Genomic DNA, 11,781 nt, shown 5'->3' with positions numbered 1-11,781 from the left:
GCTTTCTTTTCTTCCTGTTGAGATCCCTCTCAACTAGGTTCCCTCCCTGTGCTACTCCTCCCCCTACAGTTCCAGGCTCCGTTCCCTCAGCTCAGCAACTATATGGTGGGAAGAAACCTCCTTCTTCACAGTGTCCCAGCAAAAGCCCCAAGAATGGAGGTCACTGAATCGGCCCGGGACACACATTCATCCTGAGCTGTGAGAGGTTCTGTTCAGAGACACTGTGAAGCAGGAGTGGGAAGGGGGCACTTGTTACGTGCCTTACCCCTGCTGTACCTTGCCAGTTCTTCAAATAACCCTGATTCGGTACCACTGTGGCTCCCATCTTTCACAAGAGGAAATGAGGCTCAGAGAGGGGAAGCGACTTCCCTAAGGTCACACAGTCGGGAGGTGGGGAAGCCAAGAATCAGCTCTCCTGGACACTGGCACGAAGGTCACCCCAAAGAGGTTTCCACTTTGCACAGTACATTCTGCCTTCCCGGTTTCCAGCTCTTACTTCTTCAAGGCAGGAGCCAGGCTCGATCCCTGCCAGGGACAGCCCATGATCCACCACATGAGAAAACACAGTATTTTTCTTGGCGCGGGTTCTTTCAGGGCCAGTAAAACTGGTTCCAAGGATGTGGGGACAGAACGTGGGGACCCCTAGATGATAGGAACAGCATGTCACCGGCCCCAGCCGCCTGTGAGGGCCAGTTCCCGAGAGGCTGTGGGCACAGTGGTGCCACTTCGGAAGGCCAGCAAAGCTGACTGTCCCGGCCAGGAGAGGTGCCATGTGCTCGCCTTGCGTCCCACGGTCAGGAGCACAGGCGCCACGGGCACCAGGCAAGCCCCTAACCCACCCACACCTTAATGCCTTTGTGTGTAAGACAGGAATAAGCCCCGGGGCCGCTGAGAGGCATCCCAGAGAGAAGACTATGCTGCGGCAGAAACACACGACACATCAATTCCAATAAAGGACCCCGACAGACACAGTGGCGCCCTCTTCTCTTGTTTTAACAGAAACTGTTAACAGAAACCGGGCCTGCTCATGGCACCAGGGCGCCCAGCCTAGGCGATAAGTCCTGCCTGGTCCACGTCAGGATTTCCATGCTGGAGGGGAGTCTGGACCTTGGGCAAGGTCCGGAGACCTCTCTGGCTGTCCCAGCTGGAGAGTGCCACCGGCGTCTGGTGGACAGAGGCCAGGGATGCCACTGAATGCCCTGTGACCATCCTACCCAAGAGAACCCCAGCTAGCGGTGTCCTGTTGCCCGCGCTCCCAGCCTGGCTTGCTGCTGGGAGGATGCCTGGCGACCAAGAACCCACCAGAGAAAACGAGGAGAAAGCCATGGGGGCCCCTCGGGAGGCCTTTGCCTCCAGGGCGAAGGAACAGTGTCCCTTCTGCCATCGTCCCTCCCCCCCGGAATGCCGTGTGATGCCTGCAGCTGCGAGATCACCCTGCCCGGAGGAAGCAGCCAGCACGTGCAGAAAAGGTCAAAATCACAGGGAAGTGCTGGTCCTGGTCCTGACTCCTCCAGCCACCGAGTTAGTGCCCAAAGCTGGGGCCACAGGACTTCCTGCTCTTGAGAAAGCTCAAATGCTATTTGCTTGAGTCATTCAAATTACCTTATTCTGTTCGCCTTAACAGAGAAGCTACTGGCAAAACACCTGAGAGTCCCCATCATCCCCTGAGTTTTTGAATGAGACAAAGTAAAAGCTCAAGTCTTCATCACGGCCAACAGGCTGGTCCATGATCTGACCCCCAGCTCCCCACTAATCTGATTTCCTACTTCCATGTCACTGACCTTGGATGTGACCCAGGGCCTGGTCTGCGCTGGTCCCTCACTGCCAGGCATGGCTCTGATCTGTGGGTCTGGGGGCTGCCCTCCACCCTGATGCCACCATCCGACATCCTCTTCTTCGCTGGTTTCTCTGGTGATTCTCCCCCTCCTTTCTGGCCTGTGTCCCAAGGCCTGGAACACGGCACATGGAAGGCACCCAAATATTCACTGAGCGAAGGAAAGAAAATGCTCTTCTTTCATTTCACGGTATTTATCAATTTTCAGATCGGCTCATTCAGAAAATCATCTGAAAATCCTGCTCTAATAAATAATACGCCTCTAATTTACACCCCCCCCCACACACTTTTTGATTATACAAACGAAACAAGTCTTTTTGAAATGAATGCTGCCCAATCCCAGGCAGAAGTTTTGAACAAATCCATTCTGGAGAGCTGTTGTGACCCCGGAACCCCAGCCCTGGGCCTCTTCTCAACCAGGCTGGGGGGTTGGGGGGCAGTCAGTAGTCCACGTTCCGCATGGTAGCCACTGCGGCGGCCAGGCGACGGGGCAGGCCTTTGCTGACCTGCCTGTAATCCTCGGGTTTGATCTTCAGGAGGGTCACGATGTTCTGAAGGGTACGGGATGGCTGCAGGCCCAGGGCGTCCATCACGTTGATCAGGTAGTCTGTACAGATGGGGAGCAGACAGACACAGCTCAACAGACTGAGCACCAAGTGGGACAGAGACAGACATCCACCCTGAACCCCCCCAAAATGCCAGGTGTCCACTCTGCCCAGAGCAGCCAGGCCTTTACTCTGAGGGGTTTTCCAAGAGGATTAAACCTACTGTCAGCTTAGGAGCACCCGGGTGACCCAACTAGTTGAGCGTCTGATGCCGGATTTCAGCTCAGGTCCTGGGATTGAGCCCCGCGTCAGGCTCCACACTCGACACACAGTCTGCCTGGGATTCTCTCTCTCCCTCTCCCTCTGCCCCTCTTCCCTGCTCCCATGCACTTTCTCTCTCAAATAAATAAATTAATTAATAAACAAAATCTTAAAAAAAAAAAAAAAGAAGAAAGAAAAAGAAAAACCTGTCAGCTTGGCCCAAATCTAGGAATTCTAATTGCATATAGGACTGGCCCTCCCCCACCACCCACTGCACACTCAGCTCTGCAGCTGGACGAGCCTACCCCCCACAGTGCTACACTGGGACTCCTGAGTTCTTGACCACACTCCCCAGTTCTTGACCACACTCCCACACGGACCACATGGAGACCCAAGGAGTCCGGGAACACACGGGTTTATATGAGCAGCGACTAGGACTTCCCAGCACAAGCTCCCCGTGAAAACAAGGACGGTGTCTGAGGCAGGGGTCTGGTGCGCTGCACGTTCCCACACTTCCCATTGCACCCCTTGGGGTCCGAGCTAGAGACCGATTCCTGAGCCCGCCCCAGACCACATCGGTGAGAATCTCCAAGAGAGGTTTCAGGGACCCTGTCCTTCTAAGAGAAGCCCCACGACTCTAACCACCATGCAAGCTTGTGAGACACTGGCAGAGTAGGGCAGGTGAAAACTGGTTTCCAAGGTTGGGGTGAGCTCGGTGAACCCCTCGTCTCTGAGTCCCTGCATCCATCCATCAATGCTGCACTGTCAAGAGGATGAAATGGGCCAAAGGCCACAGGAGCACCCGATGTGTTACAGATGACAAATGGGTGCTGCCCTGACTTCCTCCTTCCAGGGCAGGTCTGAGCCAGACCTGAGGGGAGTGCTCTGTGGTGTCCTCTGGCTCCGCCTTCATCCTGTCTCCTCAAGGGCAACAGACAGCAAACCCCGCCCCCCCCGCCGCCACAAGCCCCTGCTGCCCTTCTGTCCATGGCCGGCTCCAGCCATAGCCCACAGGAGGTGCCTGCTCTGCCCTGGCAGGCTGGCTGACTCACGTCCAACTCAGGCCAAGCGGTGTCCCAGCACCTGTCACCTGCATGAGTTTATCCGTAAAACTGAGCTCCGCTCACCCGGGAGCCCGGGCCCTGGCCATGCTCCCCTCTGCGGAAGCTCAGTAAGCCCAGGGAGTGGCTAAGGCTCCAAGCGCTGCGGCTCGCACGGAATGGCTGCTTGGTCAGTGCTGAGCAGGACCCGAGGTTCAGAGGGAGCTGAACACAAAGGGAGAAAGAACAGGGACTCCCGGAATCGTAGGCAATGCCAGCATCTCGCTCATCCCGACTGGTTCTGTCCTCAGTGCGCCTGCCTGTACTAACAGGCGCCACCTCCGGGCACCAGGATCGCCTCATCCTTCCTCCCTAAACACGGCCCAGTGCCACAGTGAAAAGCTGGCTGCTCTCTGGGACTGTGGAGAGCTGACTGTGAAGTCAGGACACTGGACTCCAGGCTTGGCTCCATCCCTAGTGGCCCCGGGACCCGGAGGGAAGCACCTCACTTCTATTTCTTCTGTAGCAAAATAACAGCCTGGTTTGGCCCTGTGGTTGTCCAGGTCACAGCTCTGTATGGGTCCCCAGGGAGCTGATCTCTAAGGCTCCTACAACCTTCTCCCCACCACCCCAAGAGCTGCTTCAGGTAAAGAGGAGACGGACGGGTCCACGGAATGATACCAAGACCCTGGGGAGACTCCCCTGCCTCCTGCCCGCAGCACCCACAACCTCAGGGTCCCGCCTGCGGGGGGCGGGCGCCAGCAGGAGCAGGTTGGCATGAGGCCCTCTGACCAGGGAGGCACACAGGCATCGTATGTGGCCTTGTTATTCAGCTGTCCTGTGCCTCCGTGTCCTCACCAGCACTGTGAGGGGGGGGGGACCTCCACTGTGCACCAACCTCACAGAGAGGCCCTGACGAAGGTGGCCTTCGATGTGGGTAGGAAGGTTTGGCTCAGTGCCTGGCATGCCTGGTGCACGGTGGCAGCCTAATCAGCATTGGTTCGGGCAATTATACAGAAGCAGCAGAAGGCCGGGCAGCAAAGGCAAGTCTGTGTCACTCACTTCAACCCACCTCACAGAAGCCCCCCTCAAGGGCAGCCTACCAGCATCCCCCAGGATGTTTTTCAAAATACAGATGTCCAGCCTTCAACCCAGACTTCCAGGTCAGAATCTCTGGGGACGAGGCCCAGAGAGTCTGCATTTTTAACAAGCTCCTCAGCCAAGCCCAGAGCTGGAGGGTGGGCGGCACCGACAGATGCGATGGGCCACAGCCATCCCTCCGGCCGCCTGCCCCGGGGGCACCCACCGATGTCAGTGGCCAGCTGCTTGGTGGAATGCGGGGTCAGCTCGGGGATCTGCAGGATCACGTCACAGTAGGTCTGCATCGTGGCTCTGGCGATGGAGCCCAGCCAGTTGTCGGCCATGTTGTCCAGCTCAGGCAATTCGTCCCCTGGGAAGGGAGAGAAGGGCATCAGAAACAATGACTGTGGTCAGGAGGATCCCACCTCCAGCAGCTTTTACCTCCAGGCGGCCAGGCCCATGATGGGGGCCATATGCCCACACACACCAGGGAGCTGCGGTCTCCGTGGGCAACACGGGGACAAAGAACAATTATGTCTTAGACCAAGTGGTATGGACAGAGTACGATGATGATTCAGGAGAGGGCGCAGTCAGGTGAGGGAGAGTGATCTCTGTGTGCCTGAAGGCGAAGGACTCTGTGCAGCCACGCAGGCTGGGAGGGAGGGCAGGAGGGGGACCCATGAGAGGGCAGGCCCATATGAGCAGAGAAGGTAGGCGAGCCAGCACGGCCTACAGGAGACAGACAGATGGCAACGACTGACACACAGGCACAGCAGAAGGGAGACCCGGACCAGGGCCCTCCACCATGGATGAGCTGTGTGCTACCCAGCCTCTGAGAGCCCAACTTTGCGGGGCTGTGGTGAGAATCACGTGACGCCTTGGTCTGGGCCTCAAGCATAGAGTGTGTGACATACTCCCAGTGCCGCACACATGGTGACTCTCCGTGTCACATCACCTGTGGGGAAGGAGGAGGAGTCTGTATACAGAGCAGGAGCGGGCAGGGTTGGGGGAACAGGCCTGGGTCAATGAGGGTGCCCTTAGAATCATAGGAACCCCATCTCAGGGCAAACAGGCAATGACTGTAGGTCAACAGCAAGGTCGCGAGAGCCAGTCAGGCTGGGGCAGGGTGATGCAGGGAGAGGGAGCCGCCATCCTAGCCAGACAGGCCGTGAAGCCTGAGGCCTGATATTAAAACAACAAAAAAAAGCAGGCGGACAAGTAGAGAAAACAAACACATGTAGGAGAAGATAAGCAAAATGCTGCTGTACCACCACCAATAACAACAACAATAATAATACAGAACACAAAGCTACATGCCAAATACCATCCACACGTGGGAAAATGGAAACACCGATGGGATGTCAGGGTTTCTTCTTTCTAAAATTGTGACCTTGTTTTACATGTAGCATCTGTACAACAAACACAAACCAGAAAGTTAAAAACCAAAAACGGGATGAACATAACTGAGCACAAGGCTAAGAACACGAGGTCTAGGGCCTCCACCCTGGAAATGGACCACTGGCCCAGTGGTCATGTGGCTGGAAACGCAGCCAGGCAGGGTGGCTGGTGTGGGGCATAACCCTCCCTCCCTGAGACCCTGGCCCAGGAAAGGATAAACCTACCAGGCCTGGGGCGACCCTGTGGGGTGGGGAACGGGGCGCCCATGCGGGACCGAGAGTGGCGGGCACTTGCTTGCTTGCTAACTGGACGAGTTCTGTCCAAGGCCCTGCTGGGTCCACACTGCCCCCGGCCCCGAAGGCACCCTCCGGCCGGGGGACAGACAAGGCCCCACCACGCAGCCATGTTGGGGCTGCCGCCAGGGCGTCGCCAAAGACTGACAGGAGCCCGGAAGTGGGAGCTCATCCCCGGGCTTCCCGAGCACAAGGGACAGTTTCCCGGATGCATGGGAGGAGAAAGGGCAGTCGGGCAGATGGCACACACATGGGCTTACAGAAGCGCGCAGGATGAACAGGGCACGTGGGAAATGGTCCTGCTGCTGACATGCGTGTGCACACAGAGCTGCAGAGAGAGGCGCCCCGGGCAATCACTCCTCCGATGCTAGTGGGACTCTCGGGGCAGGAGACTTTCACTCAGGGAAAAAAATCCTCTGAGTGGCTGGAGTGTGAGCACGTGGGGGCGGGAGATGGGGCTGTGCACTGTGACCACGTGGGATTGAGAAGGGTCTCCAACCTGGGCCAGGGAGGAGCTGGATCTCATCCCGTAGGTTCTAGGGGATCTGTGGGTTTTTAAGCAGGCCAGGAATAATTAGTCAGAGGGCAAGGACAAGAAGCGAGATATGGGAGCAAAATACACAAAATGCAGGTGAGAAAAGAAATCTCAAGAAGGAGGGGTGTTCGGATTGCTAAGGAAATGTTGAAAAAGAAAAACAAAACTGGGGTATCAGGTTGCCTGATTTCAAGCTTTACTACAAAGCTGTGATCACCAAGACAACATGGTACTGGCACAAAAACAGACACATAGACCAGTGGAACAGAGTAGAGAGCCCAGATATGGACCCGCAACTCTGTGGTCAACTAATCTTCGACAAAGTAGGAAAAAATATCCAGTGGAAAAAAGATAGTCTCTTCAATAAATGGTGCTGGGAAAATTGGACAGCTATGCATAGAAGAATGAAACTAGACCATTCTCTTACACCACACACAAAGATAAACTTGAAATGGATAAAAGACCTCAACAGGAGGCAGGAATCCATCAAAATCCTAGAGGAGAACATAGGCAGTAACCTCTTCACATCAGCCATGGCAACTTCTTTCAAGACATGTCTCCAGGGGCGCCTGAGTGGCTCAGTGGGTTAAAGCCTCTGCCTTCGGCTCAGGTCGTGATCCCAGGGTCCTGGGATTGAGCCCTTCATCGGGCTCTCTGCTCGGCTCTGCCTGTCTCTTTGCCAACTTGTGATCTCTCTCTCTGTCTCTCTCTCTGTCAAATAAATAAAAAATTAAAAAGAGGTCTCCAAAGGCAAAGGAAACAAAAGCAAAAATGAACTTTTGGGACTTCATCAAGATCAAAAGCTTCTGCCACAGCAAAGGAAACAGTCAACAAAACAAAGAGGCAACCCACGGAATGGGAGAAGATAGTCCCAAATGACACTACGGACAAAGGGCTGATCTCCAAGATCTATAAAGAACTCCTCAAACTCAACACCCAAAAAACATAATCACATTAAAAAATGTGCAGAAGACATGAACAGACACTTCTCCAAAGAAGACATACAAATGGCTAACAGACACGTGAAAAAATGTTCATCATCACTAGCCATCAGGGAGATTCAGATCGAAACCACATTGAGATACCACCTTACACCAGTTAGAATGGCCAAAATTAACAAGACAGGAAACAAGTGTTGGAGGGGATGTGGAGAAAGGGGAACCCTCTTACACTGTTGGTGGGAATGCAAGTTGGTGCAGCCACAGTGGAAAACAGTGTGGAGATTCCTTAAGAAACTAAAAACAGAGCTCCCCTATGACCCGGCAATTGCACTACTGGGTATTTACCCCAAAGATACAGAGGTAGGGAAAAGAAGGGCCATCTGTACCCCAGTGTTCACAGCAGCAATGGCCACAGTCGCCAAACTGTGGAAAGAGCCAAGATGCCCTTCAACGGACGAATGGATAAGGAAGATGTGGTCCATATATACAATGGAGTATGATGCCTCCATCAGAAAGGATGAACACCCAACATTTGTATCAACATGGTTGGGGCTGGAGGAGATTATGCTGAGTGAACTAAGTGAAGCAGAGAAGGTCAATTATCATATGGTTTCACTTACTCGTGGAACATAAGGAATAACATGGAGGACATTGGGTGAAGGACAGAAGTGGGCTGGGGGAAATCAGAGGGGGAGAAGAACCATGAGAAACTGTGGACTCTGAGAAACAATTTGAGGGTTTCGGAGGGGAGGTGGGAAGGGGCTTAGGAGGGCCTGGTGGTGGGTATTAAGGAGGGCATGTATTGCATGGAGCACGGGGTGTGGTGCATAAACAATGAATCTTGGAACACTGAAAAAAAATTTAAAAAAATTTAAAAAGAAGGAGGATGTTAAAAAGCCAGGTAGATGAAGCGTCAGGCTCAGCTTTTGTGTCTGGTTGTGGGAATGGTGTAGTCCCGACCTTCTTGGGCCTCCCCATAGGGCCACTCTGTGTCAGGGCCTACCAGCTGTCCCCTCTGCCCGTAACCCTGGCCACAGAGAAGGGAGGCTCCAGGGGGCCCAGCACCACACCTAGGTGGCACCTTTGCCCTGCATCCGGCAGGTGCGGGCCGCCTCTGGGGGACCCCACCCCACTGCAGCCCGTCCTCGGCACCCCCACCGAGAGAGCGGATGTGGTGGGCACAGGGATTGCAGGTTTCCTGCAAATGCCCCTGCTTTAACACATGCTGTGTGTGACCTCTGGACACATCACTTCAAAGTTCCCAACGTTCCATTTCCTTGCGGGAAAAAGACTTGTAAGGATTTTAAAAACTACCTTCTAACTACACTGATTATGAAAAGCCATTTATATAAGCCTCAAAGCTCCTACTGGCAGCTTACCAGCTAGTTCTTAAAATGTGCAAATGTTAACATGCTAGAAATCCCCTGGGTAACTCTTCCCAGTTTTCTCTCTGTTTGAAATTTTTCATAATATGATGTTGAAAGGGAAGGGATTTAAAAAAAAAAAAAAAAAAAAAAAAAAAGGAAACACCTGGAAGGGCTTGTTGTTGTTTTCCGTCACTGCTACAATTTCACTTTATAGCTGGAGTTTTTTCCCTCCTGACAATACCCAAAACAAATGCCCAGAAATTAATAACAGTTTGGTAAGTGAATGAGTGATTGAAAACAATTGCAGTTTAACTAAATGTATATGTTATTTCCTTGCAATGGGACAATAAGGCCTTACACTCACCCTGGTGTGCTGTAACAGACATAGACACAGCACCACTATTTTCTCGCCCAAGAATTTGAACTTGAACATAAGTGGCATCAATAAGAGATACATGTTGGTGGGGCACCTGGGTGGCTCAGTTGGTTGGGTGTCCGATCTCGGATACATGATGGTGTATTTATGCATGGAATAATAGGATGCCTGGGATTTGACTTAAATATTCTTGAAAAAAATATGAGAGGAACATAAGAAACAAGAAGCCAGGGGCGCCTGGGTGGCTCAGTGGGTTAAAGCCTCTGCCTTCGACTCAGGTTGTGTTCCCAGGGTCCTGGGATCGAGCCCCACATCGGGCTCTCTGCTTGGCAGGGAGCCCTGCTTCCTCCTCTCTCTCTCTCTCTGCCTACTTGTGATCTCTATCTGTCGAATAAATAAATAAAATCTTTAAAAAAAAAAAGAAGAAACAAGAAGCCATTCTGGAAGCCAGACGAGCAGAACCTGGGACTCCAGTGTAACTGGTCTCACACCCGGCGTGTTTGGGTCTGTGTGTAGGCATGTGCATGCACGTGTGTCAAACTCCAAAAATCCAAACTGCATAATTTAAACAGCTCTCCTCTGTGCTTGCCAACATTCAGTGCAAACATACTTATGTGTATATACATAAATCTGTATGTATTTTCTATATAGTCAGTATGATAGGTTACAAAATGGCATACATTCAGGGAGCCTGGGTGTTTCAGTTGGTGGTTAAGTGTCCGACTCTCGATCTCAGTTCGAGTCTTGATCTCAGGGTTGTAAATTCAATCCCTGCACTGGGCTCCACATGGCGTGGAGCCTACTTTAAAAAAAATAAAGGTATACGTTACTTTCCTCACAGCCATTTGAGGATTACTAAAGTTACACATTTCTTCCTGTTTTGAGGTTATTTGAATGCCTTCAAGTTATTTATTTATTTTTCCGTGGAGTGTCATCTTTTTCTTACTGATCTGTGGGCACTTTTATACACCAAGGATACGAACTGCTACCTACCAGCCGTGTCGCTATTTTGCTCTAGTCTCTCACGTTCATCTTTCAACTTCCTTTAGTTTCTAGCTTTCATTTCAAAGAGTCTTCCCTTCCCTACCCCTGAGTTGCTATTCACTCGTACTGTAGCTAACTGTGAAATCTGTATACAATTATCCTTTTTTTTCCCCAAAAATGATGAGTTCCCTTAATGTGTATGACCCTATGAAACTCACACAGATTTTATTTGTAACATCTTCACAAATAGTTTATGGAAATTTGACAATGCCTATTCTCTGTGGGATTAAAAAGCCCAATGTATTGATTTGATCAAGTGTATTGATTACACTGAATAATTCCTCTTTTAGCCTCATTAATTTTCCTTTCAAAGCCTCAAAGAGAGATGCATGATGTTCTGAATATACTCACGTGGTTTTGTCTCTCAAAATCATAAAATTTCAGGATTATGACACCAGACAGTTTAATGGGATAGGAATAACCAAGTTGGCATAAAATATATCAATAAATCACTTTCCTTTTGTGTAATTTCCATCTTCAGTTTTGTTTAATTTTCCATATTTCAATTTAATTAATTTCAATTTTTATAGTTAATATAACTTGCTAATAATAAAAATGTTTGTCATATGGACAATATGACCAATAAAATGTAATGTATACCAAAATATAAAATTGATTTTTATTTTCCATTCAAAAACAAAAGCAGCAAATCAGCTTTAATTACAACTTGGATTTCAAATGCTTATCAAATGTAATAAAATATGTTTGGCTGATCTAACAACGACAACAAAAAGTTTCTCCTTCTATTTTGGGTAGCTTCTTGTTCACAGTGCTCAGTGCTGTGCCACCTGACATGTAAGTGTACCTGACTGTCACAGGCTCACTGTGGGATCTGCCTTTTATCAATGCAATGACTCACTTTGGTCCCATCTGTTATGTTTTGCTCTGATTCAACGTCACTTTCTTGCTTTCTTTTTATTTGCATTTATACGGTATGCCTTTTAGCATCCGTTTAAACTTTTCAATGTGATTTTATTCTCAGGGTTGTACCTTCTTGTCAGCTGTTGAGATCTCTTCTATACCATGTGATTTTTCTGTTTGCTCAGCCTTATGAAGGGAGGCCTATA

The 11,781-nt window shown here is 51.0% G+C and overlaps 1 protein-coding gene across 2 annotated transcripts in view; it reads right to left on the bottom strand.

Annotated features, from left to right (window-relative positions):
* Positions 1–1,975: 1,975 nt before the first annotated feature.
* LOC111162314 (component of oligomeric golgi complex 7) overlaps positions 1,976–11,781 on the bottom strand; it is an 80,834-nt gene continuing 71,028 nt past the window's right edge. The window contains exons 16-18 of one of the 2 annotated variants that reach the window (XM_022526654.1): positions 4,987–5,130; positions 2,341–2,441; positions 1,976–1,985 (exon numbers count right to left, since the gene is read on the bottom strand). In XM_022526654.1, the coding sequence (XP_022382362.1) occupies positions 1,983–1,985; positions 2,341–2,441; positions 4,987–5,130 (248 nt within the window). In that variant the 3' untranslated portion in view covers positions 1,976–1,982. Of the gene's footprint in view, positions 1,986–2,012; positions 2,442–4,986; positions 5,131–11,781 lie in introns of those variants that run through there. The other variant, XM_022526653.1, reaches the window with a different exon arrangement.

The sequence above is a fragment of the Enhydra lutris genome, unplaced genomic scaffold, assembly GCF_002288905.1.
Source record: "Enhydra lutris kenyoni isolate GAN:26980312 unplaced genomic scaffold, ASM228890v2 scaffoldscaffold90, whole genome shotgun sequence".
Lineage (NCBI taxonomy): Eukaryota > Metazoa > Chordata > Mammalia > Carnivora > Mustelidae > Enhydra > Enhydra lutris.
The sequence above is the reverse complement of the archived record's forward strand: the minus strand, read 5'-3'. Positions and strand labels throughout refer to the sequence as shown.